Source organism: Piliocolobus tephrosceles, chromosome 9 (assembly GCF_002776525.5).
Source record: "Piliocolobus tephrosceles isolate RC106 chromosome 9, ASM277652v3, whole genome shotgun sequence".
NCBI classification, from domain to species: domain Eukaryota; kingdom Metazoa; phylum Chordata; class Mammalia; order Primates; family Cercopithecidae; genus Piliocolobus; species Piliocolobus tephrosceles.
The window spans coordinates 42,192,284-42,216,902 of record NC_045442.1 but is presented as its reverse complement, the minus strand read 5'-3'; the positions used below and the strand labels follow the sequence as shown (position 1 = coordinate 42,216,902).

Sequence of the window (24,619 nt, the reverse complement as noted above, 5' to 3'; positions counted from 1 at the left end):
TGATTAGCCAAGGCAATCCTAAAAAAAGAGAACAAAACTGGAGGCATCACATTACCTGGCTTCAAACTATACTACAAGCCACAGCAACCAAAACAACATGGTACTGGTTCAGAAACAGACATAGACCAATGAAACAGAATAGAGAGCCTAGAACTAATGACACACACCTACAACCATCTGATCTTTGACAGAGTCCACAAAAGCAATAGGGAAAAGATTCCCTGTTCAATAAATAGTGCTGGGATAACTCGCTAGCTATATGTAAAAGATTGAAAGTGGACCCATTTCTTTCACCATATACAAAAATCAACTCAAGACAAAGTAAAGACTTTAATGTAAAAACTGAAGGTATAAAAAGCCTGGAAGATAACCTAGGAAATATTCTGGACATAGGCCCTAGCAAAGATTTCATGATAAAGATGCCAAAAGTAATTGCGACAAAAGCAATAATTGATTAATGTGACCTAATTAAACTGAAGAGCTTCTGCACAGCAAAAGAAACTATCAACACAGTAAGTAGACAACCTGCAGAATAGGAGAAAATCTTTGCAAACTATGCATCCAACAGAGGTCTAATATCCAGAATCCATAAAGAACTGAAATAAATTAATAAGCAAAAGCAAACAACTTCATTAAAAAGTAGGCAAAGGACACGAGCAGACACTTCAAAAGAAGACATACATGAGTCCAACCAACATATGAAGAAATGCTCAGCATTACTGATCATTAGAGAATTGCAAACCAAAACCACAATGACATAACATCTCACACCAGTCAGAATGGCTGTTACAGATGTTGAGATTATGAACAATGAGACTATCTAAAATATCTTTGATACCAAATAAATTTTTAGAAGTAGAGAAATTAATAGATTAAACAGCAGATTGGAGACTGCTGAAAAAAGAATTAGTAAACTGGAATAGAAGTGAAGAAGAAATTTCTCAGAGTAGAACTCAGAGGGGAAAAGAGATAAACTATAAAAATAATAAAGATATATAGAGGATGGAGTAAGAAAGACAAAACTTCATTGTATTTTGAGTCTAAAAATTATGGCACATAAAGAATGGGGGTATATTTAATACCTGGGAGTTTTCCATAACTGATGTAAGATATGAATCCACAAATAACAGGGGAAACACAGTATATACTAAGCAAGATAAAAGAAATGCAGACAGCCGTGAAATTGGAACATTGTAATAAAGATACCTTATAAGTAATCAAAGGGAAAAGACAAATCATTCATAAAGGAAAATTAACTGGCTCCACAGCAATCTGGGAGCCAAAAACCTGAAGTAATATTTTCAAAATACTAAAAGAAAAGAATATAAACATTGATTGATGTAGCCGGAGAAACTGACTTTCAAGAATGAGGGTGACTTTAAGACATTTATAATGAACAAAAACTGCCTTTACCACCAACAGACACATACTTAAACTTTAAAAGATATATTTTAGAGAGAAGTAGTATCTGAGATAAAGAATGATGAAAAAGAAATTCATAAATACAGTTGACCCTTAAACATCATGGGTTTGAACTGCATGAGTTCACTCACACAGATTTTATTCCACCCCTACCATGTCTGAGACAGCAAGACCAACTCCTCCTCTTCAGCCTCCTCCTTAGCCTACTCAGTGTAAAAATAATGAGGATAAAGACCTTTATGATGATCTGCTTCCACTTAATAAACAGTAAATATATTTTCTCTTGTGATTTTCTTAATAACATTGTATTTTCTCTATTTTATCATAAGAATTCAGTGTGTAATACCTAATACATATAAAATATGTGTTAATAGACTATATTATTGATGAGGTTCTGATCAACAGTAGCTATTGATAAAGTTAAGTTTTGGGGGAGTCAAAAGTTATACTTGGATTTTTCTACTGCATTGGGGGTCAGCATTCCTAATTCTCATGTTGCTCAAGGGTCAACTGTATTGAAAATGCCTGCATAAAATTGATGTCTAATGTGTGTGATTAAGAAGAAAAAGCCAAAAGATGGGGAGAATAACAGCACGTAAGTAGGGGAAGCTTATTGGAATTAAAAGTATTCTAAGATGCTCTAAAGAAAGAGTAGGATATTAACTTAGGCTTGTTAACTATGAATAATAGGAAGTTGAAAGTAACCTCTAAAACAGTGCAAATGGAACTAATAACTTTCTTAAACTGGAGAGTAGGGGAATGGGAAAAAGAAGCATTAAAAAGTGAGTTAAACAGAAAACAAAAAGTAAGATTGCAGAAACAAGTCCAAATACAGGAATAAGTAATTGAACAACAAATATAAATGCACTAAACTCACTGGTTAGAAGAGACTATCACTTTGAATTTTTAAAAATTATATTCCATGCTAAGCACACAAGATACCTAAAAAGGTTGAAAGTAAGGGTATATAGAATATATACCAGGCACCTTCTAACCTAAAGGAAGTTGAAATCATTGTTACTAATTTCAGAAGATACGGCCTTTAGGAAAGTAAATACTACAGATGATCAGATGAGAGAGAAATCCCTGGAGTTAGCAAGGTTATACAGAAGAGGTTGATTTTTTATTTGCACCTTGGAAGGATTCAACCTAAGTATGCAAACAGTTGAGCAGCTAGTCAGTGAGTATGTATTGTCTTGGCATTGGAGATATACTGTTAAACAAAAATGCATGTCATATAAAGCTCTAAGTAGCTTACATTCTAATTTCTATTGGGGGCAGGTTATAGATAGAAAATAAATGTGAAAACAAATGTGAAGAAATATGCTTTCAGATACTGACAAGTGCTTCGAGAAGATAGGGCAATGTAATAAGGAGTGATTAGTGGTTGCTTTTAGCTAGGAAGCTCAGGGAGGGCCTCTGTAAAGCAACAACTGAGGTCTTAATGATGAAAATAATTCAAACCATGAGAAAATCTGTGAGAGCAGCACACTAACAGAAGTGGCAGCTAATAAAAAGGCCCTGAGAAGGGAACATAATTGGCAAATTCAGAAATAAGGCTTGTGAGACTAAAGCTTGGTGATTAGGGAGAAAGGAGAAGACAAGGTTGGTAAGAAATGAGACTGCATATGGCCATGTGAGTTTAGTTATATTGTAATGGAAAGTCATTGAGTGTTTTAAGCAGGGATCGTTTATAGTTAAGAAGATGCGGCACTATTCACAATAGCAAAGACTTGGAATCAACCCAAATATCCATCTGTGACAGACTGGATTAAGAAAATGTGGCACATGTACACCATGGAATACTATGCAGCCATAAAAAAGGATGAGTTTGCATCCTTTGTAGGGACATGGATGCAGCTGGAAACCATCATTCTAAGCAAACTATCACAAGAACAGAAAACCAAACACCGCATGTTCTCACTCATAGGTGGGAACTGAACAATGAGATCACTTGGACTTGGGAAGGGGAACATCACACACCGGGGCCTATCATGGGGAGGGGGGAGGGGGGAGGGATTGCATTGGGAGTTATACATGATATAAATGATGAATTGATGGGTGCTGACGAGTTGATGGTTGCAGCACACCAACATGGCACAAGTATACATATATAACAAATCTGCACGTTATGCACAGGTACCCTAGAACTTAAAGTATAATAAAAAATAAAAAATAAAAGAAAGATCTCTCTAGATGCTTAGCAGAAAATGGTCTGTAGTGTGTCAAGAGAAAAGAGTTAGGAAGGCATTGTAGTAGTTGAAGCAAAAGTTGATATTTGGATTAGCAATTTTGGCCATGAAAATAGAAATGTTCAGACTCATATATTAGGGAGTAGAGCTAGTAAAACTTCCAGTACATTGGATGTGGCGCTCAAAGGCAAGAAAGACAGGAAACTGAGTGGATACTGTTGCCATTTAATTAGATGGATAAGACATTTGCAAAGGAGAGATCAAAGTGTTGAAAGAAGAAAAGTAGTCCACCTTGTCAAATGTTGCTGAGACATTTTGTCTCAGAGAATTGACCGTTGTCGTTCATAAGCTATAGATAATTGATGACTTTAGTAAGAGTCTAATAACTTTGATAAGCCTATTTGGAATGAGTTGACAGACAATGAGAAGAGATAGTACAGATGATTCTTGAGAACTTGCACTATGAAGGGAAGCAGAGAAATGAGGTGGTAGCTAGCAGATGGCCCAAACGAGATGTTTTAAATAAAGGCAATACATCAGTCAGGGTCCTGGTAGTAAACAGACAACACACTCAGATTGGTAAATTGGATTATTTACAAAGTTGTTGGCAGAGTAAGTGAGACCATAAGGAGAGCACAGTGCCCAGGGGAGAATCTAGAGATGAACTGTGGGTGAGAGGGCTGCTTTACAGGAGATGGGACTTTCACTCTAGGGACACAGCCAACCCATGACAACCATCCCATGGTGACCCTGCAGATGGAGACCTGAGGGAACAAGTACCCCAACTTCACTCTCTTCTTTTCTGCTAGTGCTTTCTATTAACTGAACCCAGTCAGAAGGCAAAGGAGTCTAGTTGATATAGTCCTTCAGAATTGGCCTCTGAGGGCATAGAGCAAAGTGGAGAAGAATGGCAAATCAGTGCCAGTGATGTTAGTCTGTGTTGTTATACTGATAGGAATGTTTTAGTAGAGAGGGAGAAATGGATGATACAGGGGAGAGAAAAAACTTTAATAACCATGTCCTTGACAAGGTATGAGAGGGGATGGGATGTAGGACTCTAATGAAGGGGTTGGCCTTGGTCAAGTGCAGTTGCAGGCAAATTGGCAGAATTTACATTGGGACAGTGAATCTGTTATCTGGGTACATCTGTTTTTTCACTGAAGTGTGTAGCAAGGTTATAGCTGGGAATTGTGCTGGGAAGGAGGTGTTACAGATTTGAGGAATAAGAAGGTTCGAAATACAATTGTCTTGAAGTGTAGAGAAGTAAGTGAACTATAGAAATGTTGTGGGACTGTCAGTGGTATTGAGTGTCCTTTTGAGATGTGTGGTCATAAACTTAAAAGTATATCCAGTCAGCACATTTGTTTGATTTTTCTTCTGCAGCTTTTGTTGCTCAGGGGCAAACACTAAGTGGTTGAGCAGGGATACTTCCTGGGTGTGCAGGGTTACTGTAAGCAGAGGAAGAGAAAGGAATGCTATATTAAGTATATACGTATATGTGTATATGACATAAGAGCTAGGCTGAATGAGTGCTGATAGACATGTCTTAGAAGTAATGGTTGTGGTTTTAAATAAAAGCATAATATATGCTTATTGGCGTTTGCCTCTTTCATATAACATGACACAAATTTTACTGATTATTTGAAGTTTCATGTTAATGAAGCTTCTATTCTGTTATAAAGTATTATCTAGATGTATTTTATTTTCATTTATTCTTAGGATGTTTGATAGTAAATAAGATTTTTAGTATTTGGATTATTAAACTAGAATGGTAATATTATATTAGTAAACGTGTTACTCTTAGATTCATGTTCATTAGTCTATCCTGTCAGGTCAAGGAAAGTGAAATTGTTTTCCAGTTATATAAAAATTCTGTTGGTCATCAGCCACTACCATATATGTTTGTGCATGTTACACTAGATGCATGGTACACTACACATACCAGGGATGTTCTCATTGTAATCTTACATCACTGATGTTCTCAGAGTTCTTAAATGTAAAATCAGTACTACTGTAAGTGTCAGTCCTGAGTCATCAAGTCTGATTTTAACTACTGAAGCAGGTCTGTAAATATATTTAACATATAAACGTCACCTAAATAGGTAATCCTAATTACCTTACTGTTTTCTTTTGCCTACAGCCTCAAGACATTCAGAAGACAGTACTAAAGGGAATCATTAACAGCTTGTTACGAGAATGGAAAGGGTAAACTAATATTTTCAATATTTAGCTAATCAGTATAGACGTCTAACTTACACATTGTATGTCTTTAACATATGTGTATCTGTTTTACTCTCAGAAAAGATTTTAGTTGAGTTATAATAACGTAGATGAAAAAATAATTATAAGCCATTTACAACAAAGCTGTATAACTTAAGATTTGTGACCTCTCAGTAGGATCTATAGATGGGCATAAAAAGATCTGTGAATACTTTTAAATTGTATGTAAATTTTTTTCTGTTCAGATATATATGCTTTACAAAAACAGAATGGGTACTTACATTGGTAACCTAACTGAAATAATGAGCATTAAATTTAGCCTTGGGCTTCCTGGTAGCCAGAGCGAAATTTTTCTTATTTCTAATATAGGGACACCTAAGGCCAGCTAGTAAAATATTTTTTTCTGTCAGAACTAAATATTAGATTCTTATATAAGGAATCATGGGCAATTTAGTTGATGATGTTTTGAACCATGAATATGCATAATATAAAAATGTACTTTTAAAAATACATATTTAAATTTATATTAAAAGTATATTATTTAAATAAATTCTGTTAAAGCCAAAGGAATGCCAAGTCTAGTTTAAAAGTAATACCTAAGTAGAATTCTTAAATGTAATGTTACATATAACATATATATTTAATAATATTTTAATTGTTCTGATTTTGAAAGAAATTCATGCTTATTATAGAAAATATAGAGATGGCAGAGAAGCATAAGGAAGAAAGTATCGGCCGGGTGTGGGGCTCACACCTGTAATCCCAGCACTTTGGGAGGCCGAGGTGGGCGGATCACAAGGTCAGGAGATCGAGACCATCCTGGCTAACACGGTGAAACCCCTTCTCTACTAAAAATACAAAAAAATTAGCCGGGCGCGGTGGCAGGCACCTGTAGTCCCAGCTACTCAGGAGGCTGAGGCAGGAGAATGGCGTGAACCCAGGAGGCGGAGCTTGCAGTAAGCCGAGATCGCGCCGTGCACTCCAGCCTGGGCGACAAAGTCTCAAAAAAAAAAAAAAAAGGTATCAGTCTGGCCAACGTGGTGAAACCCCATTTCTACTAAAAATACAAAAATTAGCCAGACGTGGTTGCACAGTCCTGTAATCCCAGTTTACTCAGAAGGCTGAGGCCGGAGAATCGTTTGAATCCTGGAGGCAGAGGTTGTAGTAAGCCAAGATCATGCCACTGCACTCCAGCCTGTTGAGCTGTTGAGAATTTCTGTCTACTGCCTTCACTTTTTATATAGCACATTCCTATTATTGGTTTTTTATATATATCAAAGATGGTGACTGGATTTGCTCAGACACTACTGTTTTAATGTATGTCTTTTTATTTTCTATTTGTAAATCCATTAATTTCAGAATCGATAGTGAGACACTGTCTCAAAAAAAAAGAAGTAAAAAAGTTAACATTTTACAGTGTTTTTTTTAGTCATCTTTTAGAAACAATTAAAGTACTATATAGTTTCATGTGACTTTTAACTTAATGGTCTTTTTCTTAGTTTATTACTCTAGTAATTTGTTTGCATTTTCCTTCTTAAACCACACTTTTAATGTCTGACTAATAACTTAGGAATGTACTGTAATTTACCTAACCATTCTCCAAGAATGGTTGTTTATGTGAATAATTCCACAGTGAACATTTTGTACAAAAATATTCTTTTTTTTATATAAAAATTTTTTTGGAAATATAATTACTGCATCAGAGTATAAACATTTTAAGACCCTTAATACATTTTGTCAGATTTCTTTACAAAGCAGTTATAATAATGTACACTTCTAACAGCAGAGGGCCTGAGACTTCAGTGGTATCTCCTTATAATAAAACTTGGCCTAATTTAATAAATGAAAAGTGGATCTCATTTTTATGTACTTTTCTTTAATACTAATAAGCTTAACATTTTATTGTTTGCTATTTTTATTTATCCTTTTGTAAGTTTTCCACATACTTTCGCCATTTTTTATTGCAGATTTGCCTGTTTTTCTGTTAGAAACTCTTGCTTATTATAAGAAAATTGACCTTTTTGTATTATATTTTCCTATATCTCATGTTTCAGAAAATCAATTACTAGCCTCACAAAGAAGAAACCCCTGTTACATCTCAGTTAAGTGTCTGAGGACTGAAGGGTTAAGGCCAAACTGGGAGTTAGCTGCTTCCTGAATATTATAGTAAAAATATCATTTTAAAAAATTCTAAGAAATCAGACCTACTCATACAATTTATCATGCCTGCCTGATAATTTATGCATGCATAAATGACCTTGCCAAGATTATGAGGCTCTAGGTAGGACAGGAAAGGACTTGGAGGAATAGATGATATATACAAATAGATCTTGAGCAGGCAAGAAAGAAACACTCGTCAGCATGGAGAATAACAAAAACTTTAATATCTGGGTTTTGTTTTTCAATCCAGGACCCAGTTAGGAATCATGAATTGCATCTGGTTGTCATAGAGGTGAACCATTTTCAATTCAAGAAGTTACTTCCAGATATCTGTGAGAATGTACCAAATAGATCTTGAGCCGGCAAGAAACACTCATTAGCCTTGAGAATAACAAAAGCTCTTGGTCAAATCTGATACTATGAGAATTCATATTAAGATGGAAAAAATTACTTTTCATGATTCTTTCTGTTAGAAGCATACTGAATGCATTTAAAGTATGATTTGATTTACGTACATTTCTACATCACTTTAGGAATGAACCTAGAAACACAAGCTTATTTTCTTTCTTTAATACATAAATGTTCTTAAGATTATCCTTTATTAAAACAAAACATAAGTATTCTAAATTCTAAAATTGATGATTTTTTTATTACACTCCTACTTCCAGAATTAATCATATTTACCTCACAAAATGTTATAGCCTAGTTAGCTCAGTCTTTAGTTATCTTCAGAACCAGCCTAGAAGAGGCACAGAAGCACCTGTATTTTCAGCATATTATGGACTATCTCAATAATAATGCATATTAATTTTATCCTAGTTTTTGGCTTTTCTCAACTCAATCTTCATGGAAACATTTATTGGTCTTTTTCATTAGATGCTATGAGATTAAACTTTCATCCATAATAAATTATTCTTGTTTCTTTTTCAGTCCACGAACAAAAGATGATCTTAGAGCATATTTTATACTTTTACAGGTAAGAGAGCTAGAACTTAGTTGAAGTTGTCTAAGTCAGATCTCAATCTCTACATGTGTATGTGAAATGATATTATATATTAAATATCATTTTGGGCAATATTATTGATTCTTTTTAGAATTATAGTTATCTGTAACCAGAAGATTTTTTAAAAAGTAAGATTAGTAAGATTAAAAGATTAGTAGGATTTTAAAAAGAAAAATAAGATTAAAGCCATAACAAATAAATAATCTGAAGCTTAATTACATGTGAGATTAAAATTTTGATATAGTTCCTGCCAGAGTATTCAGGAACAAACAGAATGGAAAGCACTTCTTTCTCCTCCATTCAGACCTCTTTCTTGTAACTAGTTTTAACAGGCTTCAGGATTTTCTTTTATTTTCCCATCTAGTAGGTTTTTCACTTTGCTATGTATTTTTCAATAATTTCAATTAGAATTCTTATGGAAAGATAAAAGGTTTTCTTTTAATTTGTTATAAAGCAAAGATAGTGAACTTTTTTCTCTTGATAGATACAGATTAATAGATTCAAAAAGAAATTAAGATCCAGACAAATGAAAAGCAATTTTTACTTTTTATTATTTTTGAGGAAGAAATACATTATTACCATAGCTAGCATACTATGAATACATTGCATTATTCTTTACAATTTATAAAAGTTGTCCATGTATATTATCTCATTTAAAAGTAAGGAAAACGATATTAAATAAGTATAGTGTTTAGTACAGTATTATAATATCAATATGTCTAATGAAAGAACATATACAGGGTAGGGATAGAGAAAGTGAGGAAAGATAAAGTCACTACAAACATGGAATTAATAAATACAGAACCATTGCTTCAAGGGGAAATACAGGGTTAGGTTCCTGTGAGCCTCTGATCACATTTTTGTCAGCCAATCAATATATAACTTTGTGTTTTTTTAAAGACATACTTCATTTAATAGAAGTTATTGATTCATTATCATTGAACTCATGGCTAGCAGTACTATAACTCATGCCTAAATGAAGCTTCTCTAACATACATATATTTTCTCTGTAGGGCACATCACAACCTTCTTGTTAGGAACACTAGAGAGCATTTTAGCACTACACTTGGCCATTTTGAAAGAGCAGATCACCAACAAAACGCACCAAAATGTGAAAAACGAAGCTAAATCGATTGCATAGACACTTGCAAAGAGAGAGTATTGAGCTAAAACAAGGCAGGACATCACTTTGACCTCAGCTGGAAATGTGCATATCAGGAGACTTAACATTTTTCACGTGTCCCCAAATGACCATGAAAACACAAGTATTGATTTGGGGATTAACAATTAAATTTTAGCAAGTAGGCAAATTTGGAAATACAGAATCAGTGAATAATGAAGACTGACTGAATATTGAAAGTCTTTAAAATGTTTGTTACTAACTTTCAGGGTAGGGATAGAGAAAGTGAGCACAGAGGAAAAAGTGGGAAAGATGGGGGAAATGACCAAGAGATAGTTAAGAAGAGAAATGTAAGGAGGGAAAATAGACAGGTAAGAGGAAAAAGAGCCAAAACCCAAAAGTAAACTTATGTAGAGATAGTAAAAGCTAGAAAGAAGACACAAAACTCAGATTTTAGGTGAGTATATGTGTCAGCCATAAGCTCTGCTCATATTTTGTTCTTCTCAAGAGCCATTACCAGATGAAGTTACCAACTGAGGTCAGTCCCAGATTTTGAGTTGTTCTGTCAGTAAGTCAGTTTTGAAAAACACATGGTACTCTTATTTTTCACAATTTCAGGAGGTTTTTTCCAATAATATTTACTTTTTCCGTGATGTGCTGAAATGCACATTGTGCTGGAATTTTAGATTTTGGAAACGTAACTATAGGTTTTTCTTAGTTTACAAGTATTCCTTCAGTGTCCCTTTATCATTTAAAAGTTGTCAGAAGCTGTATGTGGTTCTCCCTTTGTTCTTTGGGATATATGAGGCTAACTCATTTTACAATGGCAGAAGTTTCACAACCAGCTTTAACTTCATTTTTCTAGCTTTTAATCAGGGAAAACCCAGGTTTTTTGCTTTTAATTGGATGATAGTGATTGGTACCATTTATGAAGGCACTTTTGTGAAGGTGCTTTATATACATTTTCCTTTTCAATACTCAAAACAACCCTTAAGATAGAGAATATCATTCCCATTTTACAGATGAGGACATTGAGAATCAAAGTGTAAGGAACATGCCTAAGGGCATATAGCTAGTAAGTTGTAGAATTAGCCCTCAGGTTCAGATCTGTCTTAACTCCAAAGCCCATGCTCTTTTCACTGTATAGCCGCAGCGTAAATGAAAGTCTCTGTTAATTAAATAACAAATAGGTTATTGTTACTTTATAATCTCAAATTCTGTTTCCTGAATTTACCACTTACTTATTAAGCTTAGTGTCTTTCCTTTGTGTGTTAACAGAATTTTAACACCATTATCTTTAATATCTTTTTCAGAATCCTCAGTTTAATAATACATCTACGTATGTCATCTATGCTCACTTGCTACGACAGATAGCTACCTTAGTGGAAGCTGACCATCATTTCCTAGTTCACTGGTTTAAAAAGTAAATCATTCTATGATATTAAGAACTTTTATAGTCTCACAGTTTTAAGTTTGGTATTAGTAATTTTACAATCAAATATATTTAAATATTTTCAGGTCTTTAGAAATGGTGCTTATATTCACAATGCTTCAAAAGCCAATTATAAAAATCTACTTTAGTACTACATAAGGATAATTAAAAATCTGTTTTTAATGTAAGTAACCAATTTGCTTGCATAAGCTGTTGAGAATTTCTGTCTACTGCCTTCACTTTTTATATAGCATATTCCTATTATTGGTTTTTTATATATCTCAAAGATGGTGACTGGATTTGCTCGGACACTACTATTTTAATGTATGTCTTTTTATTTTCTGTCTGTAAAGTCATAAATCTCACCATTATTTAAATGGCACTTTCTCCTTACCTAAAAATGTCATTGTAAAATATAGGTTAGCCATCAATATCAATTTGTAAAAGCATACTTTTTTCACAGACGTATACCCACATGAACAGTGACTTCTCCATGACTGATTAAAGTAGAAAGGCAAAATATTTCCCAAAGAAATTTTAAATACAGTAAATTATCATTATTCATAGTAGTTATATTTTATAAAGTCACCACAAACATGGAATTAATAAATACAGAACCATTACTTCAACGGGAAATACAGGGTCAGGTTCCTGTGAGCCTCTGATCACATTTTTGTCAGCCAATCAATATATAACTTTGCTTTATGTGTGTTTTTTTAAAGACATACTTCATTTAATAGAAGTCATTGATTCATTATCATTGAATTCATGGCTAGCAGTACTATAACTTATGCCTAAATGAAGCTTTTCTAACATACATATATTTTCTCTGTAGGGCACATCACAACCTTCTTGTTAGGAACACTAGACAGCATTTTAGCACTACACTTGGCCATTTTGAAATAGCAGATCACCAACAAAATGTGAAAAACATGAAGCTAAGTGGATTGCATAAAGGACACTTGCAAAGAGAGAGTATTGAGCTAAAACAAGGCAGAACATAACTTTGACCTCAGCTGGGAATGTGCATGTCAGGAGACTTAACATTTTTCACATGTCCCCAAATGACCATGAAAACACAAGTTTTCACATGTCCCCAAATGACCATGAAAACACAATTAAATTTTAGCAAGTAGACAAATTTGGAAATATAGAATCTGTGAATAATGAAGACTGACTGAATATTGAAAGTCTTTAAAATGTTTGTTACTATCTTTTTAGTAATTTTGGTGTTTATTTCTCATTTAACTAAGACAGTATTCAAGGTAAGATTTTGTATCTTTTCAAATGTTTGGCAATTTAAGAAATAGAATTTGGGGGAATAGTCTAAAATTTTGTGGCTTAGGATGTAGTTTAATATCTAACAGATAATTTTGAAAATAGAAAATGTAAATTTTGATTGCCATTATTTTGTAATCTTTACCAGATTGTCCCAGAAGAGGTTCAAACAATTGGTAGAGAGATTGCTGCAATTTATTTCTTTACGCCTGTTTCCTGCAAAGCCTGAAGAATTTCCACCTATAACAAAGTGTTCCTGGTGGATTCCATCAGCTGCTAAAGTGTTGGCTTTACTTAGTAGGTTTTTATTATTCTATCATTTTTTCACTTTTCTTTTGTTACATATTAGGGTTAAGGATTTCAAAGGACTATAGAGGCATTCTTAAATTTTAAACCACTTCTTTGAAGGAAAGAGTTGTAATTTATTTTCTGCTTTGATAGTAGATTTCGTAATTTGTAAGCATGAAAAAAGCTTTATGCCTTTTAGTGGGCAGTGTTCTGTATTATGGCAATTAAGTGCATATGAGCTAGGAACCCTAGGAGAGAACACACAGAAATAAGAGTAAATGGCCATCTGCATATTCCCTTTAATACTATCATAATCCTCACCACAAGTTTTTTTTTTTTTAAGCAAGAAACTATTGGCTGCATTTTAGCCACAATTTTTAAATTACCCTTTTCATTTGGAGCTGCATTTATTTAAAATAGAAGTTTCTAGGTCAAGGCTATCTTGTAGACATTAAAAGGATGTTTTTATTATTAGAATGAATCTTGTGCATGTTGGGAAAAGTCTTTATGTTAGAATTTATCTTTTCAGATACTGCAAACAATTTAGTTCACCTTCCCCTTATTCCTTATACTGATTTCTATAATTCTACATTGGATCACATTGATCTTATGGAAGAATATCATACTTGGCAAAACTTTGGAAATTCTCACAGGTATGAACAAAAGTTCCTTTGATTATCCATCTAAATGAAATACTATTCAAAAGAATGACTAGATTTTAAGTTTATATAAAGTTTACACATACCTTTATATATAAATGTATAAATATAGTTCAGATAGCCTTGAAATATCATTATGTTTATTAAATTATTTTCTTTTTCTGCTACCTTTTGAATTTATATACATGTTAATGTGGTTTTGGTTTGGTTAATAGCATCTTTTCAAGAAGCGAGAGGTTCTGTCATAGTATGCAGTCTCTTATCTCTTACTATTCTATGCACAGGGGTCAACAAAACTTTTTCTGTAAAGAACTAGATGGTGAATATTTTCAACACTATAAGTTACACAGATTCTATTTTGCTATTTTAGAACAAAAGTAGCCTTAGACAGGATGTAAATGAATAGATATGTGTGTGTCCCAAATGACTTTATTTACAGAAACAGGTTGTAGGCCATATTTGTCTTGGGCCCATGGTTTGCAGATGCCTGATCTAATATATTGATCACACACACACACACACACACACACACACATTCATTTCTCCTTTTTTCTGTAAGAAAAAGTGGTTGTCCATTAGGTGCAATATAAAAAGAGTAGATGTTATAGAGAAAGGGCCTCACCACAGCTTATTTATTATAATAAATAAATTTGTAAAACAGTCACCAAATTATTTAATACACTACACTTTATATCCACACTTCTAGTTTGGATTAAACTAGCAAGATTATTCCAAACATAATTTATCCTTAGGTCATGAGATGTTCAAGAGATTGCATTTAATTGTAGAGGAATCTGAGTAAAGAGATACGGTGTGGATATAAGTAACCTCAAAACCCAGATTAGTTTGTAAATTGGTTAAACTTTCCAGGGACCCTCTTTATCAGAATTGACCTGAAACATAGAATGGCCTTCTGGACACATCTCAGTTCACATCTGAACATTCAGAACTGAGTAAGATAAGAATTTAAGTTCTGGGACCCTAGTCCCAGATAGATATTTTATTGGCAAAGTTTATTTTACAAAGATACTTTTTCCTTCCATTTTAATATAATTGTAACGTGTTGTAGATACAACCACAAAACAATACCAAGAATTATTATGCATATTTCAGTGACAACATCTTTTAATGTAGACCTTCCTCTAACCACTGTGCCACAACACTGGTGTACCAAGAATGAGTTACATTAGAGTTTTAATCCTAGGATCCCATCAGCCCTTGGGTAGCCAGCCTGAACCTAGAGGGGAACAGGAGCCCTATGGGAAGTGACCTCTGGCCATGAGCAGCCTCATCTGTTCATTTCAGTGTGTCATTCACAAAGTACCATTTCTCTTGTGCATGACAAGGGAAAGGTTGAGAACCGCGTCCTAAAGTACATAATAAAACTAATATATATCTTACTGAATTCATTGCATTTTCTTTTTATTTCCAATTTTTTGCTAGCATTAATAATTCAAAATAATTATACACCAGTACTGAAGAACTCTTAACTTTTATTAACAATTTCGTCCCATGGTAAAAGCCATCTCACTTTCAGTTTACACTAAGGCTACATCCATTTTCCTCATAATGCCTTTTTTTCTCAGTGGTCACAGTTGTACCGCCTGACTGTGTTCAGGTGGATTCCAGCTATAACTGATGGATTCATTGTAGTCACTTTGAATGGCAGTCTAACTCCTGAAGTGTCATCGCTGCCATACTCATTCTTTCTAAATGCATTTATCTCTGTGTAGTTTGTGGCTTTTGTGCGTAGCATAGAATGTTCTAGCCCAGGAGGGGTTATTTTCATAACCTTTGATTATAATGTGTAATTACAAATACATACCATTTCCTGTTACCACACCACTAAAATATAATACTCAATGCAACATACATTTCTGATTTATTTTTATTGGTCTTAAATATATTACTTTACTTTTTACATATTGTAGTTATTGTTAGATTTTTTCATTTCTGGAACTCACACATCAGAACTCTCCATATAATGATGGATTCTTATATTAATATTGAGCACCTGGGTTTTCTGTACTACTTCACCAGCACTTCTCCCTCCTGGTTCTGGTGTTGGTCATGTTGTTCACAGGTGATGATATACAATGAAATTATTTGTATAGATAATGTAAGTGGTTAGCACACATTTCAGAACCTTTGATGTAGCTTCTGCAGAGAATAAAGGCATTGCACATCTAGCAATGATACATTCTTCACATGGCTGTGAGAATTAAAAGAAATGATACACATACAATCATTTTGTATATGGTAAAACATAATCCAAAAGTAATGTTTTATGTTGCTACAAGGGATACCTTAGATTCCCTTAGTATAATTTTGCTAAAAATACACCATTTTGCTTTTTCTTTTTTTCACTTGTTGAGCAGGTTTTCCTTCTGTCAGTACCCATTCGTTATTTCTATAGCTGCAAAAAAAATCATTATTCAAAGAGACTCAGAGCAACAGATGATAAACATCGCAAGGGTAAGTCAGCTATAAAAACATATTTATGCTGACTATAATCAATATAGTAAATAATTTAATAAATAATTTAAATGTCTTGTGAATTGTTCTAGCATAATCAGGAATGTTAAAAGCAAAATTCGTGTTATACTCACCCAAAAAGTGCTTAAAAACCATTTACAATTTGGGAGACAAGATAACTCTCATCTCTTCTGATCAGCTTCTCATTGTATTATAAATATAGTAGGAAGAGTAAATGCTTCTCACAGATTCAAATTACTGAGAGCTTGTTGGACCTCATTTTGCAGATACCATACCACCAACCTTAGATAACCAGCAGAGCATTGAGAACTGCGGTGAGGCAGAGTGTCATTAGGCAAACCACTCAAACTACTGAAACATTTTCTAGGTTTTATGAAAATCAGAAACAACCAAAAAATTAGAAAATGTAACAAAAAGTGTGTCTTGGAGAACTGAGAAATATGCCCAAAGAAGGTGAAAGATGTTTTATTGGTTCTTAGGAAACCAAAATACATGGAGACCCAAAGAGGCTGGGGATAGCAATCAGACTGAGTTTAGGCAAATTATAGAGCAGTGTGCAGTTATCTCTCAGTCTGTCCTTACCACTCCCTATCCCTTGTGTTTCATCTCAGCACAATAATGTACTTTATTTAATAAATATCAGATTCAGTGAGGTTTTCTTGTCATAGCTGTAAACTATATGTTTAAGTGCTTATGTATTTCAAACATCTGCTTGTGTTACATGATTGCTCACAATTTTAAAAGAGGGAAGCTTGGCTGTGGTCTTCTTAATTCAAAAAGAAATATAGGGTAAAAAGAAATTATTTCCATCTTGTTCAAGAGTACATAAAAAGAATCCTAAAGCATAAATTGTAATACTTAAAAATGCTGTAAAAAATAAGAATGTTTATTCTTCAGTAATTCAGTTCCTAGAAGGTGAGTATTTCTTTCTATCACAGAGAAGGACAAAAGATTTGAGTAACTGGTGACATCCCAAAGTCATCTTATACTGAATATGGGAATATTAGAAGAAATTTTATTGCCTATGCCCATCAAGGGAATTCCAAAGCCACACTACCCCCCTGAAGAATGAGTTTAAACAGGTATATTCAGCACCAGAATTGTTACTTGATCTTGGGTAGATATTGGCTCAATGATTAGCTGTATAGCTACTCATTCTGACATTTTCTGTTAGTCGTACTCGTACAATGTCACGTGCCTTTTTAGTATTTTTTTCACCTTGGTCTATGATTTTTTTATATTTGTAAGAAAAAATCTGCAGTGCTTTTATACATAATAGAATGAGCTAGTTTGGATTAAACTAGCAAGACAACAGTTTTTTCTGTGTCACTCACAGGATATCAAATATCTTTTTGTGGAATTTTTCTTCTACTTTAAAGAAGGAGAATGGCAGATGTAGACTCTGTGACAGGCTAAGTTTTCTACAGAGCATGCAAAAGAATGAGTAGACACTTGACATTGAGAGCTGAGTGGCATTATCAGTTTTCTGTGGGTGTTTCCCAACATTTTAACTTGTAAATTGCCATATCACTTGGAATTAATGACTGGTGACTATTTTGGCACAAGGACAATCTTACAAAGTGTAAGATTGAGCTTATATCGTACAATCTAAATATACAAAAGTGGTTTCCTAACCTAAAGTAAGTTCCTGAGTCACACTGTCAAGAATTGTATCATTGTTGGGATATTTTTTCATTTGGAGCATTTTCTAGTAAATATGAATTCCTGATGAGAGGAGTAGCTACTAACCTTGTTTGCTGTTAGCATCCTAGCATAAATGTGTTTATTATTTATAATAAATAAATAATGTGACAGCTGCCCAGGAGCTAGACTGGGAACAGAAGATAGGAAAAGGTAGGAAAAAACGGTCTGTAACACCGGACACTATCCTAGGAATGCAGACTTCTTTGATAAGTGGGGACACAGAGAAATAAAAGGCTGTTAATAGCACTTAGCATTGTATATGGGAGAAATGGAGAAGGCTCCAAAATAGTGTTTTATTATAGTAATATTCAACATCATAAGTAGCCTTAAATTGTAGATTTGTGATACTAAAATGTTATCTATTAAAGCAAATTGCTACATGTATTTAAAATGTCTGAAATGTTTATCTTTAATCTGCACAATAGTTTTCATTGTTGCCAAAAAAAGATACAGTCTAATAAAGACTATTTAGATAAATATATAAGCATGTGAATTTTATATGATAAATGACATATATTTCTTATAGATATTTTTAAATATATTGTTTTTCACCTATTCCGTGCTTATATTTTGAAAAACGGTACAAAAGAATTTTGAGTCACTCATATCTCTATCACCCAAGCAAAGTTAATTACTAAAATTAACATTTTAGTAAATTTTCTTTTGATATTTGTTCTGTATTATCTTTAAAAGACAACAGAGTTGAAATAGTATTGTAAACACAATTTTATTTCCTACTTTCTTCAGGTGTACCTTCCTTGTACTATTTACATAGTTTTTATGACCATCAGTTTTTTCATTAGTTTGATATGTACTTAAGATATTTCTAAAGTTTTGTTTTTATAGATAGTGCTGTGATGAACATGGAACTGTATAAAATATGTTCCAAGTTAGAATTCTCAGTGGAAGGATTATTGGGATAAAGCGTATGAATATTGTTATGGTCTTTGATACATGTTGACAAGTCACTTTTGTAAAGTAGACTAATTGTACCTTTAGAGAAAATTCAATATCTAAAAAACCCTAAGTCCAGGTTTATCATCAGAAATATATACCTTGTTTTGAATGTTCCATTTTATATTTGTATTTATTAAACAGAAAACTTTGCTATTTAAGAGATGAGACATATGGAAACTGTGATGCAACATTTTTTATTATAGAAGGTGAATTATTTTTGGTCCTCCACTTTGGATCCCCTTTGGTTATCATTGTTACAATATGAAATCATAATAAGCCATTTTCACAAATAAAAATGTGTATAATTGATTTTTATAGAATTGTTTATATAAGAAATGGCATAGATAATTGTTATTTTTACTGAAGTCTTTAAATGTTTTAAACTTAATTATAGTCTAAGTAAAAGCAAAAATGTTTACTTTCTTATTTAATTAGCAAAGTCTGGTGGATAAAGTATCTCGAAGACAGAGACCTGATATGAATATGTTATTTCTAAATATGAAAGTAAGACGGACACATCTGGTTAGCGATTCACTTGATGAGGTATAATTTATTCCAAAATGATATTAATTAAAGCTTAAAATTCTATAGTATGATTTATTATAAAAATCTTAGTAAACTTTTTTATTTCTGTATTCCAATAAGTGTGCTTCCTTAAATTCTTTTAAAGATCTTGTTGCATACCAAGCTTCCTTAAATTTTGACACCATAGTTAAAATCAGATCTGTATTCATAATTGTCTTATATTCATGTTTGTATGTTTATTAATAGTTTGTTAATTCCCTAGAAAATGATTTGATGTAGAACACTTAAATGAGTAATTCATGTTTCTTCGTATATAACCTAGATTCCAGACCCACCTTTGTTACTGGTTATGTGTGTAACAAGTCATTTAACTTCTCCAGGTCTCAGACTACACATCTTTAGAGGTCTGACCTACGGGGTGTATTGGGCCTATACAGGCTCTAACATACTTTGATTGCATTTTCATGTATTATCATAAAAAATGCTTCAGCTCGATCTTAATATGGTTATTAGAAGATAATGGCTGATTCAGCTATGTTTGTTTGTTTGTTTGTTTGCAGCATATTTTATTTTGTCACCCATGCTGGAATGTGGTACAATCAAAGCTCACTGCCACCTAAAACTCCTGGTCTCAGGGTCTCAAGCCATCCTCCTACCTCAGCCTTCCCAAGTAGTTGGGATTACCAGCTCAAGCTACCACACCCAGCCCTAGCCATGTGATTTTTTAAAGTTTAGCATTGAAGGGGAGTTTTTTTAAAAAAGAAATGAATTATCTTATAGTGTGCTAAATTAAAAATTTGAAGGCAGTAGATACCAGGAGGCAGTACTTTGGGCAAAGTACCTGACCTCTCTAATTCTGTTTCCTGATCTATAAAACACAGTAAACACCTAGCTCACACAGTGAGATTTAATGGATAAATGGCAGATTTAATGGATAAATGGATGGATGGAGATCTGTAGCATTGCAAATAAGTTAAAGACTGCCTAACACATTTCCCAGAATTAAAAATGTTAATTCTCTTTTCACTGCTCTTTGTTCTCCTCTACTGTATAATATCTTCAAATAGCTAACCCGGAAAAGAGCAGACTTGAAAAAGAAGTTAAAAGTTACATTTGTAGGGGAAGCTGGTTTGGATATGGGTGGTTTGACTAAAGAATGGTTCCTTCTTCTAATTCGCCAAATTTTTCATCCAGATTATGGTAAGTAATCTAATTTTCATAAACCATGTTTCTTCATAATTGTTAGAGTCAAGTAGTCACCCTTATTTTTAAACTATTCTATGATTTTACAGACTTTTTGTCAATCATAAATGTTGAATAATTGTTTCAGGACTGTTATTTACATTTTAAAAACTTGTTTGACTGAATTGATGATTAGTTGATTCTCTTACTGGGAATCCTACACAAAATGTATCAAGATTAAAAGTAAACATTTATGAGGAGACATCCATATCTTTTCTGAATAAGTCAAATGCATGAAAATTTAATTTGTCATTGAAATAAAAAACATTTGAAATTAAAACACAAAACTGTAGTTTGCTGTATAGTAACATTTAAAGCCTCTTTCATTAATGGGTCATTTTAATAAAAATTCATGAATTAATTTTTTAAGAAAAAATAAGCCTTTGAAATTTTTTATTTTACAGAAACTACCTGTATAATCCTTACTATCTGTTAAACTTTTCAAAGGAGAGTTTTCAGTGTTTTCCTTATTCTTTAGTTTTCTTTTCTATATGTGTATGTGATGGGAAATAGGGATGACAGTGATAAATTGAAGTCTCCTGATATCCTCAAAGTTAATTTTGATCATAATTTATAATCTATGAAACTATACTTTTTTTAAAGTTATCTGATTAGTTTGTATCTTTTTACCCTGTTTCTACCATTGTTTCAGGAAAATAAAATATTCTCTGTATATATTTAATATATGTATTTATATTTGCTGAGATTTGCCAATATATAGTCCCATAAATAATCTGAAATTTTTAACTTGAAAGATGATTTGTAACAGAATTATTGTTGAATTGGTTAGCTTCTAATAGATGAGATGTCATGTACATGTTTTCCACTTTGATTTTTTTAAGTCAATCATGTTAATAATAAAATTATTTGTGTGTTTTTTTAGGCATGTTTACATATCACAAGGATTCACACTGCCATTGGTTTAGCAGCTTTAAATGTGATAACTATTCTGAATTCCGATTGGTTGGAATTGTATCCTTTAAACTTTCCACTAGGAGGTGCTAATAGATTAGAGATTTTTTAAAATTTTATCTGTATTTTAGAAAACTGTTTTCTTTAGCCATTTTGTCAAATTAAATATTATTGTCAAATGTACTATTAGATTTTCAGTAATCTTCGTTATGTGTAATATATGTCAGTAGACTTAATTGAAATAAATGAGAGTTTGATATTTTTCTGAAAACCTTATCTCAAAACAAAAATAGCTCTTTCCTATTTCACATATAATTGAAGTTATCACTAACTTAAGGCTTTTTTAAGAAAAAAATCAAAGTATTTCCCATTTGTAATGAAGTATTTTTTTTCTGTTCTTTCACTTTGTGCTCATTTCCCTCAGTTTACTGAATTGAAATTGGGGGAATTAAATCTAGCTCTTTAATATGCCTCCAAATCCTGAAACGTAAAGGGAGCATCCATAAAAATTGAATGGAATGGGAATATTTAAAGCATATAGTATTCTTTTGTAGGTTTTTTTAAGTTTTTTAAGTCCATTTGCAATCCTATGATTCCTATCAGGTATATTATAGTATATTGTAGAGGGCATTTCCGCATTGGGTAGGAGATTGGACAAGATGCCTTCTACATTAGCTTTTTAGATTCCAATAAATATAGTTGTTTGTGGAGGAAAGGAGGGAAGAGTAAATAAATAAGCAAGCACTGGAGATAAGAAGGTTTACAAGTAGGGGGAAATTCTTCATCTGTTCTCAGAGTCAAATGACCATATGGCAGTAAGTACTAAGGAGTTCTGAGAAGGAAAATATACAATGTATTTCTCCCAGAGAGGATAGAGATTTGAAAATGGAACAATTACATTTGATTAACATATGGCTGGTGAAAGTGGTGGGACATTACAAGCTGAGAGCGTGGTGAGAATAAAAAAGGCTAAATTGTGCTGGGCTTGGTAGAGAGCAGCAGCAAGCACACTGAAAGTTATGGAAAATACCATCAGAAAATGAATGAAGAGCCATCTTTGAATGTCTGTCTTTGTTACATCTGTTGGAATAAATTATGAGGCACATATATGGAAATTGAGAGATGAGATTAATAAAAGAAAGGGTAGTAGAAAACAAACTGCACATTGAGATAGTAAACTCAACTTGAAAATTTGTATATATTGTTATGTTTGAAGGTCCAAAGTGCTAAATTCCATAGAGAATAACACTTAACAGTTCTGAGACTCCTGTTTATATTCTAGTATCTGCAGTCATCATTTGTTGAATGTTTCATCTTCATTGAAGGGCCTAATCATTTGATGCTTGTCACTATACTATGAGCTATTTAAATTTTCATACACAAATGTTTGTCATGCTTTATATTCATATATCACAATTTACATTTGGATGATATTTTTACTCTAATATGTACAATAAAGTATTATAGCTTAGTTATACTTTTAAGTGATACTATACATAAAATCATAAAATTGCTCATTTTTTTGCAATAGATACTAGTTTCTGTTTAGTCATTACCCAAAATAGCATATTAAGCATGTTTAGCTATTCTATATTTCAAGCTAAACAATTGAATCTAAAAATTAGAATTGCTACTCTCATTATTATGTGTTTATCACACACAGATATAAAACCTATAGAAAGCTAAATTGATGCTGTAAAAAGCATAATACTATATAGGAGAAATGTGAGATGAGAGTGGATTGTGGTCAGGTAAGGGGTTGGGAACTGAAATTTGAGAAATAACAGGTATGAACATTGAGAAAATATAGTTGGTTTCATATATATCTCCAGTTTTAAAATTTCAGGACCAAAGATGTGTTGTTCTGGTAGTTCTGACAGTATTGTGTTTCTAATACAATTATTTTGAAGTATAAGGCCTTATTATTAGCCTTCATTACACTTTAGCAAATTGAAATTTTGGTGGTCTTCCAATTTTTAAAAGTTATTTTCAGTAATTTACCCAGCTCATATGTTTAGATTTCCTTATGAGCTTATAAAATGAATTACTTCCTTAATAACTTTATATAATTGACTGTTGAAATATTATGAAATTTGATCTAAAACCTCTCTTTCCATAAATGGATAAGTTACATTCCACCATATAACTAGTAAATAATCCTGAGAAAAATTTATAACATCTGTAGCTTTTTAACTTTGACACTGAGAAACTCCAAGTAACATAAGTCTTTCAAGTTTTACTGTTGGAAATTACCTATCCTATTAGCTTATCAATAGCATGTTTATATCTGTATGTTTATTCAGTTTAGCTCTTTTCTTCACACATAGTCTGTCTTTAATTTTAAAATAACTAAAAACAGCTATCTCCAAAACCAGTATTCTGCAGTGAGTTCTACTGAATAAACTGTTGCTGCTGCTTATAAAATTGCCAACATCTTTGTTTAAATTTAGAAAATGTTTTCTGTTAAATAATTACAGGCATGTCTTAAGTTGCTGTCTGTTGTGATCTTAGATAAACTTTTCTAGGGAAATCATTGAATACTGTCAACTAAACCACTCCTTTTCACATGACTTTTTGTAGTCAAGGAATTATATTATATAAAATAAAGGGAGAATAAATGAAAGAGGGGAAAGGAAATATGTGATACTAATTAGAAAGTCAGTGTTAAATCTGAAAGAAGTATGCAAAAAATAGACTGATGCATAATTCAGAACTCATTTGTTGTCATGGATTTTATGTTAATGCTTAACATTTAGTATGCATAGCTTATGGGACTAGCTGTTTATAACAGCATCACTTTGGATATTCGTTTCCCTCCCTGCTGTTACAAGAAATTATTGAGCCCTCCCATCATTCCTAGTGATCAAAATATACCAGTAGGCATCTGCAGTGTTACCGTTGATGACTTATGTCAAATTATGCCTGTAAGTATAAAGTTATTAATATCTCATCCTTTAATGCTAAATCATCTTTTTTCCACCTGCACAGTCTCTCTCCTCCTAATGCTAT

At 32.8% G+C, this 24,619-nt stretch overlaps 1 protein-coding gene across 1 annotated transcript in view; it reads left to right on the top strand.

Moving 5' to 3' along the window:
• HECTD2 (HECT domain E3 ubiquitin protein ligase 2) overlaps window positions 1-24,619 on the top strand; it is a 90,778-nt gene that overhangs the window by 54,319 nt on the left and 11,840 nt on the right. The window contains exons 6-15 of the mRNA XM_023226326.2: window positions 5,755-5,819; window positions 8,925-8,970; window positions 11,431-11,540; window positions 12,976-13,124; window positions 13,645-13,768; window positions 16,153-16,249; window positions 19,367-19,474; window positions 20,524-20,656; window positions 21,582-21,670; window positions 24,376-24,534. Coding sequence (XP_023082094.1) covers window positions 5,755-5,819; window positions 8,925-8,970; window positions 11,431-11,540; window positions 12,976-13,124; window positions 13,645-13,768; window positions 16,153-16,249; window positions 19,367-19,474; window positions 20,524-20,656; window positions 21,582-21,670; window positions 24,376-24,534 — 1,080 coding nt within the window. The remainder of the gene's footprint in view (window positions 1-5,754; window positions 5,820-8,924; window positions 8,971-11,430; window positions 11,541-12,975; window positions 13,125-13,644; window positions 13,769-16,152; window positions 16,250-19,366; window positions 19,475-20,523; window positions 20,657-21,581; window positions 21,671-24,375; window positions 24,535-24,619) is intronic.